Here is a 26,008-nt window from a genome sequence, read left to right as displayed (position 1 = left end):
AACACAGGATGTTACATTATCATCTTTTCAAACATATGAATTGATTATTATTATATAGATTTGTTTTAGGTTGTCCTTTAGGGGTTATGAGCAAGAGTTGATCGTTACATAGGTCGGTGGCCCTGTGTTTTTTGAGTTTATTAGTGAACGTGAAAATAGAGTGCAGTTGTAATAAGTTGCACAATAATATCATGCTTTAGTGGATGAATACAGTGGCATACAAGCATGTGGTTTAGGATGTCAAGTGGCGGTTGTGCCATTATGCCCTTGTAAAATTATGAGGATGTGTTACAGCTGCGGTTTTGTAATTCTTATATACAAAAAAGGAGAGGCAACAGGAATAGTTGAAGATAAGCACATTTAGTTAAAAACAGGAATCGTGAGTCTTGAATGATGGTGCAGAATTTTTCTTTATTATATATTCTCAAGATAGCCCAGCAAACGCGTTTCACCTTATGAAAGGAATCTTAGGGGCTGCAAATACGAAAAATACATATGCATCAGATATTTAGAAAAATGTAGAAACTATTAGATAAAGTGCTACTATTTTATAAAAACATAGTAGCTATACAGGACTTTACAGATGTAATGTCCTATTTTACAAACCAAGAAGAAATGAGTAGAGAATAACAATCGATCAGTCCTAATCATTGGAAGAGTCAGAACGTTTTGAAACTCTTACTATATCATCCCTATGTCATTATTCCTCTTAAGCAACATAAGCTGCTCGGGCCTGTGTAACTATAAGCTCAAATGCTTGGATACACCAGAAAGGAAAAAAATGTAAGTGCAGGAGAAAGAAAGATAAGTGAAAGAGTAATTCAATGTAAAAGCACATGTACACCCAAATCCTATTCAATAGTTTTGAATTAAAACTTTATTTTTTTTAAAAGAGCTATCTGTGAGTTACACCCAAATCGGCCTCCATGCTATTATTCATACAGTATGTGCAATGAAAAGGAGAAAAGGATCAGATGTATAATGAGGTCTTTTACCCAGATACCGCCTCCCTCAGATCAGGCATCTGCCAAGACTACTGGAAACGGGCGGAGGTAAAACCCCTCCTCAAGAAATCATCGGCCGACCCAACGGATCTGAAAAACTACCGGCCCATCTCTCTCCTACCTTTTAAGGCCAAAGTCACTGAGAGACTCGTGAACGCCCAGCTGACTGCCTTTAACACCGTTTCACATCACACTCTCGCAGCCAGACTGCATGACGCAGGAATACAAGGAGCCGCCCTCGACTGGATCCAATCCTTCATCTCCGGCAGAACTCGGAGGATATGACTCCCTCCCTTCCTCTCCAAACCCACGGAGATAAACTGCGTAGTACCCCAGGGATCATCACTCAGCCCCACGCTTTTAAACATCTACATGGCCCCCCTTGTCGCCATCGTCAGACAGCATGGGTTCAGCATCTCATCCTACGCCAACGACACCCAGCTCATCCTCTCTCTCACGAACAATCCCGAAGACACCAAACTCTGTTTCCAGAAAGGTATGAAGGACAGCTGCCTGAAGCTAAACTCAGAAGACAGAGGTCCTCATCCGAGGTCCCTGCACCTCCGCCTGGCACAACACCTGGTGGCCCTCCGCCCTCAGGAGACCACCCACCCCTAAAGACCACGCTCGGAACCTCGGCATCATCCTGGACTCCTCCCTCTCCATGAACCGCCAGATTAAGGCCATCGCCTCAACTAGTTTCAACTGCCTCCGCATCCTCCGTTAGACTTTCAAGTGGATCCCCCTCGACTGCAGAAGGACTGTCACCCACGCAATCATTACCTGCAGACTGAATTACGGCAACGCCCTCTACGCCAGAATCAACAAAACCCTTCTGCACAGACCATCCAGAACGCCGCAGCAAGACTCGTCCTCGGGACATGGCGCCATGAGCACATGACCCAACACCTACAAGGCCTCCACTGGCTCCCAGTCGAGAAGAGGGCACCTTCAAACTCCTCACCCACGCCTACAAATCCCTCCACAAGATCGGATCCAAATACCTCAACGAGATAATATGCTACCACGTACCCAAAAGGAACCTCCGCCACGCCGACCTCGCCCTGGCAGAGGTCCCCTGCATCCGCAGAAACAGAACCGGCGGGAGAGCTTTCTCCTACATCGAAGCCAAAACCTGGAACGAGCTACCTGTGAACATCAGACGCTCCCCGACCCTGCATACGTTCAGGAAGGACCTCAAGACCTGGCTCTTCGACTTATATGCTATATTAAATATTGTGCGTCTCATTCAGTAAACGCCGCATGAAACTCCTGATCAAAACATGTGTCCTATATGCAAGTTACCTAGTTAAAAACACGATCCAGTGGTTTCTCAGGTGCACAGAATTTTTCTGCATGAAAAAAGAGGCACGGCAATCCATGAGTCAATTACAATTAAAATAATGATTGGAGAAGGCATAGAACCATAATAATATCAATAATACTTTCGCCCAGAAAACTAAATCCTTTCGCGCCAAATTCATTTGAGTTAATCAAATTGGAAGCGTAATGCACTAAATGCACCTTGGTACAGACTATAGTCAAATTAGACCTTCTACAAAGAGTGACCTAGAATAAAATGTCTATTTAGTGAACCTTTAGGATATCCATGAGTATACTTGTGTAGTAAATTTTGAGACACAGATAGGGTTAAGCCAGTGGAGGTTTTGCAGGTGTTGGGTGATGTATTCATGTCGTGGGATGCCGAGGACGAGTCTGACCGCTGTGTTCTGCATGGTCTGGAGCTTGAGGAGCAGGAATTTGTTGATTCCAGCGCAGAGGACGCTCCCATAGTCAAGTCTGCTTGAAATTAGTGTGTGGGTGACGGTCTTTTTGGATTCGGGTGTATCCATTTGAAGGTCTTTGGAGGCGACGGCGTTGAGCTGTTGGGTCATGGTGAGGGAGTAGTCTAGTATGATACCGAGGTTTCGGGCATTGTCTGTGGGAGTGGGGGGGATTTTCCGAGGGCAGTGGGCAACCAGGTGAAGTCCCATGCTGCGGGGGTCCGAGGATGGTGTAGTCCCATGCTGCGGGGGTCCGAGGATGGTGTAGTCCCATGCTGCGGGGTTCCGAGGATGAGGACTTCTGTCTTTTCCGAGTTATCCCACCGAACCCTCAGTGATAGAAAGGTAGACTATTACCTAGGAGGTTGAATCCATTATTTGTTCCCTTGCCGCAAGGTTTACACAAGGAACAGCTGTAGGCACATCAAACTTCTTGCAGTTCTGTATAGCTGTGCTCGTGCAGAAATGAAAAAGGGGGTCACAGAGTCGGAAGCTCCCCAATCCGATTTGAGATAGTGTGTGTGTTGTACTTTTTCATATGAAAAAGATTTGGACCAAAAGTGGACAATCTGTACGCTAGTCTTGGAAGCCTATCAAGTATCAACAGTAGCTCTGATGTGTCCTCGATTGAGGAGGCATGTCCTAGTGAGAGGAATCTGGAGGGTGCCCAACATAACACTTCCTCAACTTTTTTTAGAAGTTCTGATATACAAAATTGGCAACAATCATCAAAGGCTCAATACAAGACAAGAAGGGGTGGATGGAGAGAAAAAAATCCAGTGCTGACCAGAAACCTGAGGAAGAGAATAAACAAATAGGGCTGGCAGACTGAGTGATTATTGATAAAAATACGAGGCCAAAGGAGAATTTGGTTATTAACCTGTCAGACTGTACCCTGAATGGTCTGTTCTAAATAAAAGGGTTGGGTTTTGCCCTGCGAATCATGGCATCTTTTCAGACCTTCATTTTGATGTTTTTAAGTTTGTGTGTAAGGCCAAATTAAAATGTCATTTTCACCCTAATGAATTTCATAAGACACAACCGGAGTGTGAACCTACTTTATCAGACTTATCTGTTGCACAGCTAAAAGACATCTCTGTGTTACTATCAATCAACTATGATGAAGCGGTGTCGATAGGTTGGCAAATGATCTTGAGATACAACTACATTTTGCACTACTCAATCTTTTGGAGGAGATTGTCTATTTCTATCACACACTATCAATACTACCAACGTTTTGCTATTAGTTACCCATTACCCATGCCAATTATTTGTTTATGCTGTGCAAACCTAGAACATGATGCTGTTAAATTTAATTGGTGTCATCCCACTAGGTTTATATACAAGAACACGCTGTGCAACTGTACTTTTTGCTCATATTTTTCCGTCTGGCTGTCATACAGGAGGTAAACTACAGGAAGTATAGAGAAACAACGGTTATGTTCTAGTGCTCACAAGAGGGAAGGTGCAACATTAGATGTCACCTGCCTCAACCACCACGTTCGTGTCTAGTAGCGGGAGATAACAACAACGCTATTCAACATCACTTCTGGGAGTTCGCGGTCCAGTATTCAAGAGAGATAGGCAAGATGCTATACGTTAGGGTGTATAATTCCTGAATTTAGGTCCATCCTATGGGCGGCAACACCTTACCCTTGGTGTGGGAGGCGGGGCCCTTTCAGTTTTAAAACCCGAAGCTGTGAACTCTCCTTTTGACCAATAGGTACTGGGGGAGACAGGATGCGAATCTGTGGCGCCGTACACAGATAAGTCTCTGTGGCCCTGGGTGGCGCCTACACTGTAGGTTTAGAGTAAAGTCCTGTCTCACAACAGTTTAGTAAGAAGTAATCTGAAAAATTGTTGTTTTTTGACTTGGGAAGTCCGTAGCAGTATCTGGTACGGTAACGGACCTGTGCGATGTTGGCATGGGTCAAATGAGTATTAGTTTAAGTTTAGAATTTACGTCCGGCTGGGGTGGCATTTATATATCAAGTGACATGGGTCTTGGGCATTTTCATGTGTGTTTGGTATGGTACAGACTTACAGTTAAATCTGAATATTTGGAATTTGGTATTGTTCCGAGCGCCTGGCATGTTACGGACTTAACATGTATAACCTTGACAATGGAAACTTAACCCCTATTGTGGGGGTGGATTTCACGTGGTAACGCACATGAAGTCCTGGTCACCTTTGCAACCTGTGGTTTTTGGTCTTTTTTGAATGAAAAGAATAATGTAGAGAATGGCCACACTTGGTCCAAATCTTTTGCATAAGAAAAAGTATGACACACACTCTGCTATCTCAAATTGGATTGGGACGCGTCTGACCCAATGACCCCTCTTTTAATTTTTGCGTGTGCACAGCTAATCAGAACTGCAAGAAGTTTGATGTGCCTACAGCTGTTCCTTGTGTGAACCTTACCGCAAAGGAACAAATAATGAATTCAACCTCCTAGGTAATAGAGTCTACCTTTCTATCACTGTGGGTCTGGTTAGATATCGGTTTTCCCACAATTCAATAGCAACATGATCGGATCATAAAAGCAGGTCCCAACCGTATCTGTGTCTCTAAATTGGATATCCTAAAGGTTCACTAAATAAATATTTTATCTTTGGTCACTCTTTGAAGAAGATCTAATTTGACCATAGTCTGTACCAAGATGCCTTTAGTGCATTACCCTTCCAATTTGATTAACTCAAATGAATTTGGCGCAAAAGGATTTAGTTTTCTGGGAGACAGTAATATTACTGATCGTATTAATGTTCCATACCTTCCCCGATCATCATTTTAATTATAATTGACTTATGGATTGCCTCTCTTTTTCATGCAGAAAGATTCTGTGCGCCTGAGAAACCACTGGATGGTGTTTTTGACTAAATAACTTGCATGTATGACACACATGCGTTGATCAGTAGTTTCATGTGGCGATTACTTAATGAGACAAAATATTTTTTCAGCAGATATCAATAGAGCATGTAAGTTTAAGATGGAAGATCTTCCTTGCTCTGTCAACCTAGCACAGCATGGAGTTCGAGAATTCCCTATTTTGATTGTAGGGACTTTTAGAACACTGTTATGGCTTTTTTTTCACTTGGAGGTGTCTTGTGTCCCTAGTGGATTAAAATATCTGGGTAAAAGACCCCATTATACATCTGATCCTTTTGTCCTTTTCTTGGCACATACTGTATGAATAATAGCATGGGGGCCGATCTAGGTCTAACTCTCAGATGGCTCTTTTAAAAACACGTATTACCTCAAACATTGAATAGGATTTGGGTGTACACATGCTTGTAAAATTAATTGCTCTTTCACGTATCTTTCTTTCTTCTGCACTTACGGTTCTTTCCATTCTGATGTTTCCAAGCATTTGAGATTACAGTTACATAGGCCAGAGCAGCTTAAGTTGCTTAAGAGGAATAATGACATTGGGATGATATAGTAAGAGTTTTGAAACGTTCTGACTCTTCCAATGATTCGGACTGATTGATTGTTGTTCACTACTCATGTCCTCGTGGTTCGTGTAAATAGGACATTACATCGGTAAAGTCATGTATAGCTAATATATTTTTATAAAATAGTAGCACTTTATTAGCTTCTACAATTTTAAAATCTGATACATTTGTATTTTTCGTATTTGCAGCCCTGATGAAGCCTTTTGTATCAAATATCTGGCCCTGATGAAGCCTTATTTTTCAAGGTGAAACGCGTTGGCTGCGATATCTTGAGAATATATAATAAAGATTCTGCACCATCATTCAAGACTCACGATTTCCCGTTTTTAATAAATGTGGTTATCTTCAACTGTTCCTGTTGCCGCTCTTTTTTTGTATATAGTTGTGTTAATGTATGGTCAATGTGCAGCTGACCATTGAGGTTGGCAACAGTTGTTCTACTTGTTTCTTTGTCATTTGTAGTGACTGTTTCAGGCTCTGAGGTGTCAAATCCCCTGGCTGCATTTGCTATCTTTGTAACTCTTATTAGGAAAGGAAATATATCTATGCCCTTTGTCTACATTATTGCTCAGCCTGTGTGGAAATGCATGAATGGAATGTTAAGTGAGGAATGTTGGGTGTGCGAGTCAGTTAGGGTCAGGAGGCTAAGGAGAACGAGCATTTGCAATGCAATAGGTCTCGCATTACTGATAGTTTGCAGTATTGGCGTTGCAAATCATGCAACACCAATAGTTTGCATTTCCAGTAATGCAAGATCTAGTGCACTGCAAATTATTGCGCAGTGAGCCAGGCACCAGCATTGTATGTCTCAGTGCAGTACCGCGAACTGCCCCTAGTGAGCCAGGAACCAGCATTGTATGTCTCAGAGCAGTACTCCAAGCTGCTTCTGGATTTCCCTAGGAGCAAGGCACCAGCACTGCCTGTCTCGGTGCAGTACCACAAGCTGCTCCTAGAGGTCCCTAGTGAGCAAGGCACCAGCAAAACACGGCTTGGTGCAGTACCGCAAGCTGGTCCTAGAGGTCACTAGTGAGCAAGGCACCAGCACTGCATGTCTAGGTGCAGTACCGCAAGCTGCTCCTAGAGGTCCCTAGTGAGTAAGGCACCAGCACTGCATGTCTACAAAGTTGGTGTTATTGGCATTATATATGGAAATGTTTTTTACCTAGCCATGTTGCATGGTACAGTGCCATATGTAACCAAAAGGGGACCTCTTTCGGTTACATATGGTACTGCACCCTGCAGAAGATATGGTAAATTCACCCTACCCATAATGCATTGCATGCAAGACAGTACTACGAGTGCATTAAAATAGGCTATGTCCATATATACAATTAGTAGCTTTGAAATGTGACAAAAGAATTATTGCATTAAATTCGGATTAGGTTGTACTCTGTGTGGAGCTGATGAAGGGAAATCTATAGACTGTCTTATAAATGTGAGATGTTCTAGTGAGTGAAGTAACCACTGCCAGCCTAGCTTAGGACCAAGTGTGTGTTCTTCCTGAAGCCAATTAGGGAAAAAGTGCCTTGAGGCTGGAATTAAAACCTAGGGAGTAACAACATATGTAACCGGGGTGTCCTCATGGGTGGTTGCAAGAAGACACAAGGCGGTACCAAGGAGGGACTACTAAGTCTATTTACCAATAAAAAGCCATCAATTACAAAGGACAGGAGCCAATTAAAAAGATGGGCTGAAAATGGGCGGAGCTTTATGCCCATATCCTGAATACAGCCTGTCTCGAAAAGACAGTGCAAGCACTGCCTAGGCGAGTCCTTGCTACTGGTGGGTTGTCTACTACCCAGCTTGTATCTTATGTTCTGCTTCCTCTTGGAGTGTACATGGACCTATGAAATAAAAAAGTATCTTAAGTTATCTGATGAATCGTGTCTCTTCACTGCAAATTTATTTACTTACTTTGATCATAACAAATGGATGTTCAGAAAGTAAGACAATACCTGTAAAGGAGAAATGGAATTACACAAATAATTTTTAATCTCAGTCAACTGATTTTCTTTGGTATTCATACACAATAGATGAGAAGAGCAAGGCCATCCTCTTCAATAGAGAAAAGAGGCACAAAAGGAATCCAACCATGCAAAAACACGAGAGCCTCGATCCACTAAGCTGTCCATTTTGAAGCTGATCAATGTGGCAATGTTTGGCAAAAAGTGCAGTAACCTACAGCTGGTCTCTCTGAAGATTTCAGCGACAGGAGCACTTCTCTTAAAGGCAGAAGTAGTGTCACATTGACCACTGTTGCTGAATATAAGTTCAAAATGGCCCACTAGGTAATCGCCATAAGACTTTTTCTGCTAAGATCTTCCCTTTTCGATCTTTATCATAAAGCACCTCTATTTATTTTTTTTAACTTCCTCCACTGGTTAGGAAAGAGAGTCGCATGTCAATCTAGAATAGCTTCTAGCTGCAAAACGACTGCTACACGTAATAAACCACTTCGGTGCGTATGACGATCAGTTGACATCCTCTGCATTAACTTCACAGTTCCAGGTATACCAACAGGTTGCCCTCTGTCAATAAAAAGAAAATGCTTCCCGTTAAAGTATCAGAAGCATTTTCTTTTCAGCTATCCAACTTAGGACACGAGGTAAGAGGTCCTTTCGGGTCAAGAGATTGATTTATTTTTTCTTATCTTGTAATGCCTTCATAAAGACTCCCATTGTCCCTGGTTTGATCCATTCCTGTCCTTAGGCAAACCCATACAAACAGGGTATCGTTTTTTACACACGTTTGGAAATGCTGGATGGTCAGAAATCTTATGGATCCCTGCAGATTCTGGAAGTTTCCGTCATAGAAATGTAAGGAAAATGTGTGCTTTTAGGTAAAGTCTGAGGTTTGAAGGGCATCATGGGTAAGAAAAGGTAGAGGCAAGAGGCACTTTGCCCTTGATTCCCGGGGGGCGGGAGTGGTGAGGTTAGGAGGCAGGGGGGCTTGTTTTGAGAAATGTCTATTTCGCACTGGATTTTGCTTCCTCCAACTACCTCTTTCTCACAGGGCACACTGGTCGTGGTAATCACGAAGGCGCTGAAGCTCCAGGACAGGTGGTCTTGGATTTCCTGAGTGATGTCACCTTACTCAGCAGGGAGACTAGTAGGCCTTTGCCCAAAGTCCTGGTCACATGCAGAAGTCTTGCCTAGTTTCCCCTCCTCACACAGGGTCTGACTGCTTGTCAGATGACAAATGTTGGGGTCTCTACCTCCCTTTCTTACAGTCCATTCCAAGACACCAAATCTGATTCAGGGTTCAAGTCTTTGAATATTTTCAGTTGGGTTTGAAGTGCATTCTCCTATGCTCCCTCTTGAAAAGCAGTCCGCCACAGAAGGGATGTCTCCAAAGTTGATAGTAACACAATACAGGTCATGGGAGTGAGTAGAGTTCAAAAGCTAATGTTAGCCTCAATGATATACTGATCAAAGGATTAGCCCAGGTAATCCAGCCCTACTCTTTATGATTCTCCTATCAGTCCCATTTCCTATCTGATATGTGCTCATGCCCCTTCCTTGTGACCGCTCAATGAATCACAGAGAGAGAACCCTTTGAAGTATACAGGGGTGACCCACACATCTTACAGGAATGCCGCAATCCATGAATCTGTCTAGAGGAATCTCTTTAACAGCATCCCATGTTTCACCGTGCAGGCTAGGGTCTCATAAAACTGAACCCAGGGCCCTCCATGTATTTTACCAACCACAGGCACTCATACCAGAGTGCATGTACACAGCATACACACACTGCACATTACTGTATCCTCCATGTACTGTACCACTCACAGGCACACATACTTCCCGCATATGCATTTAACATGCACACACTGAGTACTGTTTCCTTTATGTACAGTACCACCAACAGGCACACATACATTCCAGCATGTGCATTTAACAGGCATGCACTACACCCTTCATGTATTGCATCACTCACCGGTATACATACAAACAAAACATGCATTTATCCTGCAAGCATTGCACAGCACTACATCTTTCAGGTACTGTACCACTCAAACACATGCATTACCAGCACATGCATACACCCTGCACGCAATACTTAGAACTGCATTATCCCTATATGGCACCCTCCCCAGGCACATCTACACCCAGCACAGGTAGACCACTCTGCTACACAGCACTTCACACCAAACCGATGCAGGCCAAAGATGAGTTGAACACAACAGCAGCTGAACCTTTAAAAAGCAGGTGAGCATGTAGGTTTCAATCCAGTGACAGGTTAAAGAGGACCTGTTCACTTCTACTGATCACTACGTGGTATGCTGCTGCACTGCACTCTGGCTTCCGAATTCCTGGTGAAAGGCAGTATCCTTACACCACTATGAGGGTAGCACTTTGAGGTCCCCCTGCTGGTTCAACAAGACTGCAATCTGTGAGACAGAGACCTCGGTACAGTTGGGCACTAACAGCAGGGGTGCATGTACATTACCATGAAGAGAGCTTTCCCATCCCAAAAGATGCTCTTCCCAGATCAGAACACTACAAACCAAATCCTAACTGGAGAGGTGGTCAGATCAGTAGAACCGGCGAAAACATCTGTCAGCATTCCTGTGGCTGTATCTTGCTTTATGCTGCTCTACAAAGTCTAACTTTTGCAAAGAAACAGACCCTCTTGACAACTTGGGATTCGCTAGCTGCATAGCCATCAAACATTTCAGTGGCTTATGATCCGTTTGCACCACAGACATTCTGCTAAAAACAATAGGGGCTGAACTTACACAAGGTTAAAATTATGACAAAGTACTCCTTCTCAATAACAGTCCAATTCTGTTCTCTGGGTAGTAATTTCCTACTGATAACGGCTACTGGGCACTCTCTTCCTTTGTCATACATTTGAGCTACCAACCCTCCAACTCCTTTGTCATTGGCATTCATCTGTGCAATGAAAGGCTGATAGTAGTCATGTGTTTTCATTACAGGTGCAATGCATAGTGCCTTCTTCTGTTCCCCAAATACTTTCTGACACACTGCAGTTCATATCACTTTCCTGGGCTGCTTCCTAGAGGTCAAAGCAGTCAATTGGTTATTTATACTCCCATAGTTTCCCACCAAGTGCCTGCATTAAACGGTGAGTCCTAAAAATGCCCTCACTTTAATCTGGGTAGTGAGCACTTCTCCCTCCATCACAGACAGAATCTTGGCATCCAACGGGTGAATCTTTCCGTTCCCCACCTCATGCCCAAGGGAGACTCCAGAGGACTGCCCCCACCGGACACTCAGTTGCCTTGATGGTTAGTTTTGCCTCCTGTATCGTTGCTAACACCTGTCTTAGGTGCCTCAGGTGGCCCTGTCATGAATTGTAGCACACTGCAATGTCATCTAGGTAAGCCAAACAGAACACTTCCAGCCCTGCAAGAACATGGTTCAACAGGCACTAAATAGTAGCAGGAGCATTCTTCAATCCAAAGGGCATCACTTTAAACTGATATAGCCCCTATGGCATTGAAAATGTAATCTTCTCCTTGGTATTTGGTCCCAAAGTGATCTGTCAGTATCTACTGGTCAGAGTCAAGGTGCTAAAGCACTTTGCTGCACCTCACAAGCTCATCTGCTCTTGAGATTGGATAGTCATCAGTATTGGTTACTTCATTCAGGGCTCAGTAGTCCACTAAGAACCACAAGTCAAGAGAACCTTGGTTTGGCACTAGAACTAGAGGACTAGATCAGGGATTAGAAGACCTCTCAATGACCCCCAGGTCCAATATTTTGGCAACTTCCACCTTAATGCATCCCTGAACCCGGTAAGACCTTCTGCCCATTACCGGCTGACTATCACCTGTGTCCACGTCATGCACACAGACGGGTGTCAAATCTGGAGTCATCGAGAAGAGTTTGGCAAATCGTCTCAACTCCTCTCTACACTCTTTCTGCTGCTCAGACCGTAACTCAGGGGCTAACTGAACCCCTTCCAAAATGCCATCATTCATGTCACTATGCAGCAAGTCAGGAAGAGACTCACTGTCTTTGTCCACTTCCTCTGACATAGCCATGACATTCACTGTGTAATCTCTCCAGAGGTAAGGCTTCAGCCTGTTCACATAGAACACCCTCTTGGGTTCCCTTGTGGCACCTATTTCGACCAGGTAGTTTAGCTCAGACACCTTCTGAACTACCTTGTATAGCCTATGCCATATGTGCTCAAAAGCCCTGGGACAAACAGACTTTAAAGCAAACACCTCCTGACCTTCCGGATACCCAGCCACCATAGCTTTCAGGTCATACCATTTTTTACTCAGCGTTTGGCAGGCCTGAAGGTATTCCTTTGCCTGACTCATGTACTGCGCCATCAACGTTCTAAGCTCAATCACAGAGTTCACCACATCTTTCTGTGGAGACTCTGAGGTTCCATCCCAACCTTTTCTAACTAAGATCAGTGGACCCCGCACCGGGTGTCATAGAAGCCCAAAGGGACTGAACCCTATCCTCTTCTTCAGTAAGCAAACAAGAGGCACAGGCAGGAGAATATTCGCTAATTAGGTATCGACTGGCCCATTCTTCCCCGCCGGGTCGAAACTTCAACATATTTTGAACTAACAATATTGTCTAATTTTGCCAAAAGATACCTTGAATATATGAATTGTTTAACAAACAGTGCATTTTGAAGTAAATTTATAGATGTTATGGGTCTTTTCCTTCTTTTCTATCTTTTACGCATGAGCACTTTCTATTGAACACATTACTATGGTTTTTAGAGCAACCAGTGTATGAATATAGTGGATGTATAGCACTAATATGAATTGATAACAATGTTTTGGATTAACTATTGCAGTCTAAAATGATTGTTCAACTCATTTGTTCTCTCCCTGTTATTTATCTCTTTGAAGTTTGATTCAGGCCAGTTGAATTGTTCTATCATTTCTGTTCGTAAGGACCATTGTTTTTGGTATTATTATGGAGTTTAAGCAACAGGCCAATTAAACCCCTTCTGGACAGGACTCTCAGTGGTAAACGAGTTCACACAGTCCAAGCCTGGGAGGTGGTAGGGAAATGGGAGGTGTGTATACGGATTAGTAAACACGGACTCATCCATAAATGCGCACAACAGCAGCACGTCAATGTTCAGCCAAATACTCCCTTTTATGGAAAAAGAGAATTATTTTATGTCTACTGGCACAAAGGAAAAATATGAAATTCACAAACACAATCCCACTTGAAGCTAGGGATCTAGAATTTCAATTGCAATTTCCGGGTCCACTCCCTCCTCGCGTTCACGATTGTGGTTATTCCCCATTTACTGTTGACAACATCCAGGGAATTACATATTAGCAGTCGGTGTCTCAAGAGTCCACTATGACTTAAATTCAAGTCAAGAGTGTTCTAGCGCCACAGTGCTCTCAGAAGTGAGTTCACACGGGGCCGAAAGGCCCCAAACATGTCTTAAACAATCCAGTAGGAGTGAAGCGTGCAGAGTCCTGGAGTGTGCCACGTCAGAAGGCACTCACAGCGGCTCCGGTCTCTATAAGGTTAGTCAGCTGCATGTGGACTTAGTGGCTGCACTTTGCATGTGAAGGCTTTCTCTCGCTCGTGGTTGTGCTCTTGCAGCAATTGGAGGATTCTTGCACTCCTCCACCATTTTTCACCACAAACTACAAGTAGGTTGAAACTATAAAAATTGTCATCCTAGCAAAGCAAACCTTTTGTTTGTGTCATTGTTCGATAAGATGCTTTCTTGCACAGCACGTTTATCCCCATTTTTAGCACAATAAATTACAAACAATCCCATGAATATTAACTAAATTTCTGCTATTTTATCTCTTCCCACTAGGAAATACACAAACTGTGGGTACCTTAAGTATGTTTGTAAAAAAATGTATGCAATTTTGGGCTGGATACCTTAGTGGGGAAAAAAGCGATGAAGGCCAAAGCGCAAAGTGCTCCAAACATAAAAAAATAAAACGCTCAGCACTGGGGTGGGGAAGCATAATCTCTTCTAAATTCACATGTTGTGCATACATAAATTAGCAGTTTCAGATCTCTGAGGTGGTTACGAAAAGAGGTTATAGAAATTTCTATTTCACTTGTGCTACACATTTTAAATGCTGAATACAAACAAATGGGATGCTAATCTTATGGTTCACAGACGACCTGGCTTGGCAGATCAGGCTGGACTGTTCCTATTGGAGCATGCAGAAGGCTGATTTCCATATAGTGGAGTCTAATCTGAGGTGGCATGATGAGCAAAGAACTGATGGGTGGAAAGCTAACCTGAGCTCCTACGAGTGGTTAGACTAACTACAATCATTCCTCCCATCGTTAATTGTGGGTTTGATGCAACTTCCATATCAAATTATTATTCACACTAGTTTTTTTGTTAATGTGTTTACTGATAACTATTGCTGCAATACATTTATCATTTATTGAAAAATTGGCTAGAAAAATCAGTGTTGTCCTCTTTTTCCTTGTAGGATGTGCTTCCAATGTGAAACAAGTATGCTTCGCACTATCAGTCTCGTTATTGCTCCCTTTGATACTTGGAAGATCATGCTTTGTACCACAAAGTACTGCTCAGTCTTCTTTAGTGGCTTTGTCTCTTGTATGTGGTTAATGAGAAGTATTTTGGCTCTGCTTTGTATATCGGCCCAGGGATTTCTGACGAGAAGAGCTAGTCATAGGTTAAGGCTGCACATGGGAGTAGGGTCTGATCGGGCAGACAAATTCTAGCACACAAATATGTTACGCAGGTTTGCAGAGTGCACTATCACCCAAAAGGGTATCCTGGCGCTGAGCAGGTGATTCTTGCCAAACCTAGGGCCAGTGGGACAACTCTAAAAGCCAGTTCTTCAGCTTCATGCAGAATTCAAAAAGTGAGCAGGAGGCTCTTATGTGTAGAGGCAGGTCATCTTAGGATAATGTACAAGAAAGCTCTGCTGACGGATTAAGGTTTTCCATAACGGTGTGCTGTGTGCAAAGTAGGAGTCCGGCCGAGCAGAGTATCTGGAAGGTTTGTGAAAGAAGATGCGATTGTTGAGGTATGCTGGACTAGAGTTATGTAGTGCCTTAAAGTGTGAGTGCTCATTTGTGTATGGGGAGCCAGTGGAGCTCCTTCAGGTATGACTTGAGTGTGGCATGGAAGGCCGGAAGAGAATCAGGCCACTAAGTTCCGAATAGTCTGCAGCCTTCTATTGAGTGTTTATTCCTTCCGGCTTAAAGGGTGTTCGGATAGTCCAGCTTCCTTATGATCAGAGCATGTGTGAAGGTTTTCGAATTGCTGATTGGGAGCCATTCGAAAAAATCTTCCTCAGCCTCTTCAGGGTATGGAAGCATGAGGTGGTGATGGCACTGACTTGGAAGGTAATGTCTAGTTTGCAAAGGATAAGGATCCAGAGTTTCTTGGCGTGGTTGGTGGATGTCGGTGCTGGTTCTTGCTCTGCTGGCCACTAGCTGGAACGCCAGAGTGAAGTGCTGTTCCCGAAGATCACTATTTCGGTCTAGTCAGTATACAGCTTCAGACAGCTGGTTTTCATCCAGTAGGCAAGTTCAGTTATGCAGGCATTGAATGTAATAAAGTTACTAGGCATCTTTGTCAATTAGGGATAGAATGTGCTGTGTCTCATCGGAGTAGGAGAGAAGGTTGAAGTCGTGCGAGTAGATGATGGTGGCTAGAGGGATCATGTATGCGTCCAAGGTGTTGGGCTAACTGACCGGGTCCTTTCAGGCCAGAAGGAGCAAATCCAACAAAGTGTGTGTCCTTGGATACAGATGTCACGTAGGTGTTGGAGGAGGATGGGGTGAGATACCATGTCAAATGCTGTAGAGAAATCCAGAGCATGTGGGCCGCAGTGTCTCCACTGTCCAGATTCATGCGGATGTCTTCCGTTGAGATAATGAGGGCTGTTTCCATGTTGTGGCTGGGTCTGAATCCACACTGAGTAGTTTAGAGGAGTTGGTTGTTACTGATTTGTTCAGTTAGGCGTCTATTGTTGATTTTCTCGAAGACTTTGGCTGGGAATGGAAGCAGGGGGATAACTCTGTAGGTGTGGGACTGTTTAAGGGTCCGCGGAGGGTTTCTTCAGCAATGGGAGGACAGTTGTGTGATTCCAAGCATCTGTGAAGGTTGCAGAAGAGATGTAGGCATTCAGAACGGGCGTAAGCATGGCGCTGATGGGTTGCAGTCCTGTGGATATCTTGGGGCGGGTGGACCATGGGGCCCCTGAGTGAAAGTACTTCGTGCTGGTGACGATTTCTTCTGGGGTGATGATTGCTCATGTGGTTAGTATTGGTTCTTCGGATAAGATCGGGAGGTGTTTGGAGAAGTCTGTCGGGTAAAATTGCAGTATGAAGTTGCTGTAAATGGCAGTGATTTTGTTGTAGACCTAATGCAAGGGGGTGATCAAGTTGGAGACCGCTGCTGATTAGATGAAATTCTGTCCTCTTGCAAGGCTTCTTTTAAAACAAGTTTTAGCCGGACACCAGTTATATCACTTTCTTTGCAGATGAATGATGTGCAATCCGATGTCACTTCCTGTGCAGATGGATTATGGGCAGTCCAGTGATGTCACTTCCTGTGCAGATGGATGATGGGAAGTCCAGTGATGTGATATCACTTCCTGTGCAGATTGATGATGGGAAATCCAGTCTTAAATTGCACAGACACTGTGCAAGGGTGTTTTTTGTTTTTGCCTCTCCAGATTACCTCTGTACATCTTTAGATAGGCCAAGATTTAATCTGGCAGATTAAGGTTGCTTGCGTCCAAGTGGAATGCTATTCTGCATTATAATGATAGAGTAAGAAAACACGAAATCTTTACCAGCCTGTTGCCTTCTATTACCATCAAGTCTAAATAGCACGTCTGTCAAAACCACTACTAGGCTACTAAGATTATTAGGTCTGTTTGGAGTTGTTTATCACTACTAGGATCAGTGGGATTTGTGGAAAAGCATAATCAAATGTTTCTAAACAATCTATTGACTGCATATTCTACTGGAACTGGGGTTGTGGAACCCAAGGTGAGAAGGTTTTGCATTTTTTTGCAGGTACATTTTGTGTGATCTTCCTCAAGTCAAAACAATTGTGTCTACCACACCCTCAGCTAGGTCCCATATGCATGATATTTCTTCTAGTCTGCTGAGGCTGACTACCTCTACATTTTGCTCCTCTGGTTAGTGTGCTGCTACCATAAGTGTGTTCTTCTAAACAACCCATCAACACATGCCCGGTGTTCGCTTCAATGTGACATCTGATATCATGCCTACTTGCTTAGGTAGATCATCATTGTTGTGTTGTCTGTAAAGTACCTGCAGTACTTTGCCCACCACTTCTTTGTGAAATATGTTCAGGGCTGAGAACACAGCTTTCAGTTCCTACACATTGATGTGCTTATCAATCTTTGATTTTCATATTTCCCATGTGTGAATCCTACCTATGAGCGATGTGTCTGTTGTGATCGTCTGTGTGGGGAATCGGGCATTTGAAATATATCTGCCTTTCATCTTTTCTCTTCTTCACTATGCATTTTAATTCTGTCTACAATTTAAGAAACACTTGATTGCTCCAATAACATTGCTCGAGACCACTGGTTGATGAGCCATTCCCAACATCTTCATAATAGCTCTCACTCTTCTGATGTCTGATAAATATGAACTTGTTCCCTCAATACTAGGACCCTTTTTAGAATGGGGAAAGCTCAGGCTTCACGGAGTCCAAGTCCACCTGCATGAACATCTTGGGATGTGTTGATCTATGATTTATCACAGTTACTGAGACCCCTAATGTGAATATTGTCCCTACACATTTTATGCGATTAACTTATTGTAAGAATGAGTTTGCCAGGTCTATAAAGTCATCTAGATAAGCAAAGACATTTATCTCTTGCTACTTCAAGTACACTGCTTCCATAGCATAATAAAGTGACTGAATTCGTATAGCTAATTAGCTCTGATTTAACAATACAGACTGACAGCTCATACAAACATGCTTTCTTTAAGGGATTAAATAATGTGTTCCAGGATCCCCCCCCAAAAAGCAAACAATCTACTATATATTAGCATTAAAGATAATTTCATAATGGAGAACTTTAGACTTTTTTGTAGTTGAAGCAACTTGGGAAACAAAATTATACCACAAACATTTTCGACTCCCTCCTATGTTTTTGGGCCTGTCTCTATGCCCCATTCCCGTTGGGGGTCCTGTGTGTGTAGTATGGGAAGACAGACATATACTCATTAATGCAGATAAAATCACTACAGTGTCACAGTCCCCATCACGGATTCTGGCCAGTGGCCTTGTGCATAACAATAAAATATCAGTACCTAAAGTTACCAAAGAACCCTGAAATTGTATAATGTAGACATTGCTGATCATACTTAATGACAAGGCTTTGAACAAACCACTTTTGACATCTATGAAACCGAGGCATCATTATACTAAAAGTGGTTCATGATACAAAAGGTAGACAAATTGCTCACTTACTGGAGAACGGTTTTGAGGCTGGGTGCTCATAGTCTGAGGCGCTTGTTGGTACACAAGCGTGGTCGCGTTCTGTCCTGAGCCATAGGGAGTCTAGAGGAGAAGTTTGAGAAAGAGGAAAGGATGATCAACCAGATATCAAATGAATAACAGGATCTGCAACAGCGAGGTAGAGAGTATGGTGCAGCACAAAATGCAGGAAACTCAATCAGCTAATATACCGAGGCATAGAAGACTGGGCAGAGCTTTCGGAGCTGTAATAAATGAACTTCAAATACCACCGACATGGCCTATGATTTTTACTAGAACATTAAGAAAAATATCAATGCGGCATCCACACGATATCACTACACAACAATATTTTTTTTCCACAAACATTTATTTTTTGATTACATTATGTTTAAGTCTAACAAAAAAAAGGCACAAAGCCTTGTTCGAGTCCGGAGAAGAGGATTCAGTGTACTGCTCAATTTGAATCTTTCATAGCAATGCTGTGCCTGACTGTACACTAGACAGACAAATGTAAAAAAGCATTAGAAAGCCAAAAAAGTCATGCCTACGCAACATATTGGCTGTGTTCTTTTTTTTTTTTATCCATGTTGTACAGCAGCGCAGGTCAGGGGCAAGCCAACAGACAACTAACAGAGGGAGGGAGAATGGGAGCAAGCCATCACAGACAACAAATGGAGGAAGAATGGCGATAACCAACAGGAACAATAAACAGAAGGATGGAGAATGGGAGCAAGCCAACACTGACAACGAACAGAATGGAGATTGGGGACAGTCCAAGACAGGCAACAAACAGAGAAAGGGTGACAAGGCACCACATACAATGAAAGAAGTGAGAGCAAATGGGACAAACAGGAAGGGAGAGCAAAACGGATAGAAATTTTGGGATGTTTTGCACTAGCGGTCTCATTATAGCTCCCTTTGATACTTGGAGGACCTTGTTTTCTACCACAAGGAACTGCTCAGTCTTCCTTAGTGGCTTTGTCTCTCTTATGTAGCACATAATATTGCTTGTTTCATCTAGGTAGAAGTACACTAAGGAGCCAGCGGAAAAAGAAACACTCCAAGTGCTTAAATCCAAAGAAAAAAGCAGTGCCTAAAACAATGAGCAGTGATAGGACGTAAGTAATACATCCATACTCCAAAAGAGGGACAAAGAGGAAGGAAGCCTACTGCAGCTGACCAATAAGAAGCAAACAAATGACCCTGACATTATAGCCCACTGATAGAAAGCAAAGGCCTCGAAGAAACGGTGCATGTGCTGTCTAGGCAAACCCTAAAAATAGGCACTTACATTTAGAAGCTTTTTTGGGTGCAGTACAAGGCTATAATACACACTGGCAAACACTGCAAGATCAGTTTGGCTTACTGACCCGATACGATGACAGTTCCGTCTTTTTGACTAGAAGAACAGATAAAGCTGTAGAAACTCCCAAAAACAATTACAACACCTAACAGAAACTCCCTTATTTCCTAGATCTTCCATCAAATCGCTTGTGTTCAGGAATATCCAAATACTCAAAACTATTTGGGGAATATCTAGTGAGCTCTAAGTCCAGATAATTGTATTGAATTGTTGCATATTTTTTTTTAGCGCTTCATACTTGCAACAGAATTAAGTACTGCTGTACAGAGGAAGGGCCAGATTTTAATGCTTTTCAGAAGTCAAATGCTTGAACATTATTCGTATTCGAATAGGGACTGGGTTCCAATTCTTTCCCTCTTGAACTAGAAGTAACTTTTGCCAATCAGGGATTATTGATAGACGGGTTGGTCAAGTGTGGAAGAAAACTAAATGAAACTGCTCTGGTGTGATAGCATTATGATGTTTGTGCTGATGAATCCTGAAGAAATCATTGCAAGCCAACCACAACAGGCAGCATAAAAACATTGAAGGGTATGCAAAATGTGAGACCCGATATCAAGCTTAACATAGTAAAGCTGAGAAGCCTGTCCTTTTGTGAGCCTGGCCTGGCCACTGCTGAATATCGAGGTGAAGGCTGGGAGACGAGGTGCCCCGAGTTTACTGGACCTGTGAAAGCCATGAGAGAGCATAATGGTCATTGGTCACCCTGACAAAAAAGTTATTGGCAAATAAAGGAAACCGCTAGTATTGCTATAACCGGAGACCAGTAACAACTGGACCTGCACTGGACTTTGCCTGAACCCTGTAGGAGATAAATTCCCTGAGCCGGAAAACAACAGCCCAAGGACCAAGAGGTGGCCACAGGAAGGTCCACTGCACCAGCTTAGCATCCTTTATCCCTTGCATCAGATCCTCTCCATTGTCTTCAATAGCGGTCCTGCCTACGGACATGGAAATGGACTGGAGACTGTTAAAATCGACAAGTATCTGTACCCCTGGACCTGTTTGGTCCCTGTGACTGGCTCCCTGTTCTTATCAGGACTACCTTATCTGGTTAAAGAAAAAACTATAATTGCAAGTTAATGTGTGAAAATGTAGTTGAATATATGTATACAGTATGATTGACTGAAAGAATGCATTAGTAGTGTATGGTGAATTTATAGATGAAGATTTATGAGGAAGTACTGCAGCGTGACACTGCAAGCTCTTTAGCTGCACTACACTGTGGCACTTCCGAAGTACATGAATATGTTGCAACTCTGCTTTCCTTTGCACTGCTGCACAAACTGCAGCCATGCGGTGACACAGGCACCCTTGCACCATGGTGCAAGGATGTCTGTGTCGTGCAGAGATTATTTTTGCTCAGGAAGGTATCCCTTCCTGCACAAACACAATCAGTAAAGGCATGTTCCTCTTTCAATGTGTGCTGTGGAATGCAGCATGCATTGAAAGAGGAAAAAATGAGGAGAAATGAAAACAATTCTCCTCGTTGCGCCTTGCTACACCAACTCTAGGATGGCACAGCATTCACACACATCTCCAGATTTACGATTTCTCATACATCTGGAGATGTGTCTTGTTCTATGGGTGTTGCGTGGGAACACCCACAGCAACACCAATGATACGCCCCTTCAACGCAAAGTTCTGTGTATGAAGGGGTCATATTTACAAAGAGAGGAAAAAACACACAGGGTGGCTTTTCCTCTCCTTGTAAATATGAAGTGCCTGGCGCCATCACTACGTTACAAAAAGTGACATACTGGTGGCGCAGGGTGCTTGTAAATCTGCCCCATAAGTACTTAGGTATTGGCAGACTGATACAATAAGAACATAGTGCTGGGTGGGTGATTGAAGAATTGCATGAGACTTACAGGAGGTATCCTACGTTGCATGGGTACTACTTCAGTATTTAATGGAGTGGACCAATAGTATATATCTGCTTAGAGATTTGCTGGGATTATGCACAGAACATTTTATGTATACTGACCCACTGAATGACCCGGTTGCTTCAGACCACGGCAGAACCGAATCTTCTCACCTAGCCACTGATGGGGTAGCTGTTGTTGAGGGGACAACTATGGTTCCTTTCCTTGTGGGCAACGGTGCGCTGAGACCCCCGGTGCCACATGCAGCTTTTGCTGCCCTCGCCACAGGCCCCGCTATTGAAGTGGAGCCTGGACTCATCTCTTCCAACCCTCATGGTATGGCATCTGCCACCTCTGAACATTTGAAGATAATCTCCTGGAACATCGCGGGACTAGCTAACAAAATGGAAGACCCGGCCTGGGCAAAGTACATAGAGACTGGTGACATATGTATGTTCCAGGAAACCTGGGCCAGAGAGGACTATGGACACCAAGGTTATTCATCATTTTACATCTCCGCAAGGTGGGAAGGCAAAGGCCGCCCATCAGGGGGCCTCACGACGTGGGTTGCTGCTCACCTGGGCTGTGTGGCTACACGGCTCCTGTTTAACTCTGATGATATCCTTGGGGTCTTATTAACATGGCCAAACAAAGCTAACCTCCTGCTGGTTAACATCTATTCCAGGCCGATGGGAAGGGCAAAAGAATCACCGACCTTTGCTGAACTCTCGAACTTTTTATCTGACCTGTCGGATGATTCATATTATGTGGTGGGTGGGGATTTTAACTCTCACTATGAGCCACTCCCCGGCATCCAGGAAGGGTTCTTATCAGAGGAAGAAGACAGGTGGGCAGTACCATGGGTTGATGTGCCATCTCCGAAAGCTTGGACTCCACTGGCATTGCAAATTACTGCCCTGACGTTAAGGTTCGGACTCAGAGCATGTAATGGGCGAATCAAGTCCGATAGACCAGGCAAAATCACTTACAACCGCCGGGGAAGAGAGTCTCATTTGGACTATGTCCTGGTCCAATTAGTGAGGTGGCCAACAATACAGGATTTCAGGGTAATAGACAGGATGGACAGTGATCACAATGCCCTCGAGTTAGAACTTGATCACCCAGTACCTCAGGCCCCAGTGTTCCATGAGGAAGAGAATCGTCCCACGCTCCTCCTAGAGAACAGTAGGAAAAGAATCAGGTGGGAGCAGATGGTCACAAACAAGGATAAACTCCCACTGTTTTATGCAGAGATTACTCCCATCCTGGAAACTGTTGGGGATCTTGATAGTGTGGCAAATAAAATAGATATAAGGAGCAAACTGTTTGATGCCCACGAGGAGCTCATAAAAGTTGCGGCACCCCACTTCACTCGTAACTTACGAAAGCCAAGGGCGAGGTGCCAAGGTAAAACACAATGGTACAATGCAGCCTGTAGACGGGCCAAAACAGAACTCCTGGGAGCAATTAAGGAGGGTAGGGGAGGGGAACGCCTTAAGCAATGCAGGCAAGCGTACAAGAAGCTTCTCGCTCAGGCCAAAATAGAATGGGAGGAAGACCAGTGGGAAGAGCTCACAAAGGCCTTAGCAATACAAGATCAACGCCTGTTTTGGAGGATTGTGAATGGGGGATCAGGGAGTCTGCATTCGGCAGTGGAGCCTAACATAGCTTCTGGAGTGTGGCAGGACCACTTCCAGTCCCTATATAGTGCTGAGTCCGGAGAACTCCCTGCGTTAATTGAACCTGAGAGCCTGGGCCCTCAGGCGGACCTAATAACATTGAGTGAGGTCACTGCTGCTATTTCAGGCCTGGCTTCGGGGAAGGCCCCTGGACTGGATGGGCTACCTGGAGATCTGTTCAAGCAGGAGCCCACCGTCTGGGCGCCTTACCTCGCTGCTCTTTTCAACGGTATTCTCGGTGGGATGGAAATCCCTAGTACTTGGCTGGGGGCGGAGGTGGTCCCGATCTTTAAAAAGGGATCCCCCCTCCTCCCAGCCAACTACAGACCAATTAGCTTGATAGATGTAGCACAGAAGCTGTTCGGCAGGGTTCTCCTGAATAGGCTTCAGGAATGGATAGAAGAGGTGGGCGCCCTGAGTCCCTATCAGGCAGGATTTAGGAAAGGGGTATCGACTGTGGACCAGGTCTTCAGATTGAATCTGGTCTATTGGAGGACAGTGAGGTTCGAGGGCGGTAGTCTGTACACGATTTTCGTGGACCTACGGGCCGCCTTCGACCTCGTGCCCAGGGGAAAACTTTGGATCATCTTGGCAGGGATGGGCGTACCACCAGATATTTTACTGACCTTGCAGAGGCTGCACCATAATAACTATGCCCAGGTGAGGTGTGGGAGGTTGGGGGAACTGACTGATAGATTCCCCGTTGGCAGAGGGGTAAGACAGGGCTGTGTGCTGGCGCCGACCCTGTTTTGCCTCTTCGTCAACGGGGTAATCGCCCATCTTAATAACACCGATAATACAGATGCCCCCAAACTAAATGGCAACAGTGTGCCCGCAATAATGTTTGCGGACGACACACTGTTGATCTCTAAAACACCCATGGGCATCCAAAGGATACTTGATGCCTTTGTGGCCTTCTGTCAGGATAGAGGGCTGGAAATCAACGCCACTAAAACCAAATATATGGTTTTGAATCCGAGCCCCAAACAGCGCCCGAATCCCCAATTGGGAGCAGTGCGGCTGGAAAGAGTATCCACGTTTGAATATCTCGGCGTGACGCTCAACGAAAATATGACCTGGGTGACCCATCAGAGCAGGGCTAACCTTAAATTAGTTCAAATTACCGGGGGCATATCCCGGATGATGACCGGTTCGACTTATCGCCCACTGGGGGCCCTAATCCAGATATATAAGGCCCAGGCCAGGGGGGCGATTCTGTACGGGGCTGAATTGTGGGGTCACATCCCATGTCGGAACCTGTCTTCTACGGAAAATAGGTTTATAAGACAAATAACCGCACTTCCCCCTAGCACCCCACTCCTTCCTCTGAGGCTCGATCTAGGGATACGGCCACTTGCCGACGAGATAAGTTTAAGACCCATTGCCTTCTGGCGTAGGCTATGGAGTGGCGATGATCTCGCCGACTATAGGGCGGAATTGGCCGAACTATTAAAGCACCCCAAGGCGCTCAGTATTCCCTGGGTCAAAAATATCCAGTCAATTTGCACTGATCTGGGGCTTCCTGAATTGTGGACTGAACCAGCAAATGCAGCACCAGGAATCTCTAAAAGATCCCTGGCGATCCTGTACCACGAACACAAAAGGACAAGGGCCTTAGCTACCCAGATAGAGGGGTCCCTTTCTTCCATATTCCTGCAAACCAAGGATCTTTACAGATTTGAGAAGGCTTTCGATCCCATATATCCGATACTTACCAGAAAGTTATTTCTCCAGTGGAGATACGGTACATTGCCTTTCCGGTCCTTTTCAAGCACTTGGTCACAAGTCCCTTCCACTAAGTACTGTCCTCTTTGCGTTGATAAAGAGGAAAATGATCTGCATGTGGTCTTCTTCTGCCCAGCCTACAAGGCAGCCAGAAAGTATTGGCTGCTTCCCTTGATCAAGAATCTGGGTGGCAGGGAATACACACCTATGTACAGGATTTTAAAATCCGATGTTTCTGGCCCTACCGTTTTTGCACTTTCCAAATTCTTTACAAATGTTTGGCATACGCGTAATTGTCTTTTAAAAAATGCTGGGTAGACTTTAGAACCGCTTCAATTTTTAAATATAATTGTTTTTATTGTGTGTGTTGATCTTAAAATCTTGTATTGATGTTTTACGAAATTTGACAGATTCATGTGATTTTATTGTATGTATATCTTTTATGACCTAATGGTCGAAATAAAGATTGGAAAATGTAATGTATACTTGTGTTGGTGCCTAGGTCATTTTATAAGAATACCACTAGTAACTGGAATGATGACAGTGCTGCAAACAGAGTGAACACAATTTATAAGTGCTTACGTATTGGTGGAGTGATAGGATAAGTAGATAGTGGTAGATAAGTGATTAAAGAAGTGCATGGGACAGACTGGACGATTCCTACACTGCACGAGTACTAACTGGGTATTTAGAAGAGT

At 44.0% G+C, this 26,008-nt stretch overlaps 1 protein-coding gene across 13 annotated transcripts in view; it reads right to left on the bottom strand.

Annotated features, from left to right (window-relative positions):
• Positions 1-26,008, bottom strand: part of EIF4G3 (eukaryotic translation initiation factor 4 gamma 3) — a 1,426,031-nt gene that overhangs the window by 994,446 nt on the left and 405,577 nt on the right. For all 13 annotated transcript variants that reach the window (XM_078642564.1, XM_078642569.1, XM_078642559.1 and 10 more), the window contains one exon: positions 18,670-18,759. In XM_078642564.1, coding sequence (XP_078498690.1) covers positions 18,670-18,759 — 90 coding nt within the window. The remainder of the gene's footprint in view (positions 1-18,669; positions 18,760-26,008) is intronic.

The sequence above is a fragment of the Lissotriton helveticus genome, chromosome 5_1 (genome assembly GCF_964261635.1).
Source record: "Lissotriton helveticus chromosome 5_1, aLisHel1.1, whole genome shotgun sequence".
In the NCBI taxonomy this organism is placed as follows: Eukaryota; Metazoa; Chordata; class Amphibia; order Caudata; family Salamandridae; genus Lissotriton; species Lissotriton helveticus.
Note: the sequence above shows the minus strand (reverse complement) of the source record. Positions and strands in the feature narration are given on the sequence as shown.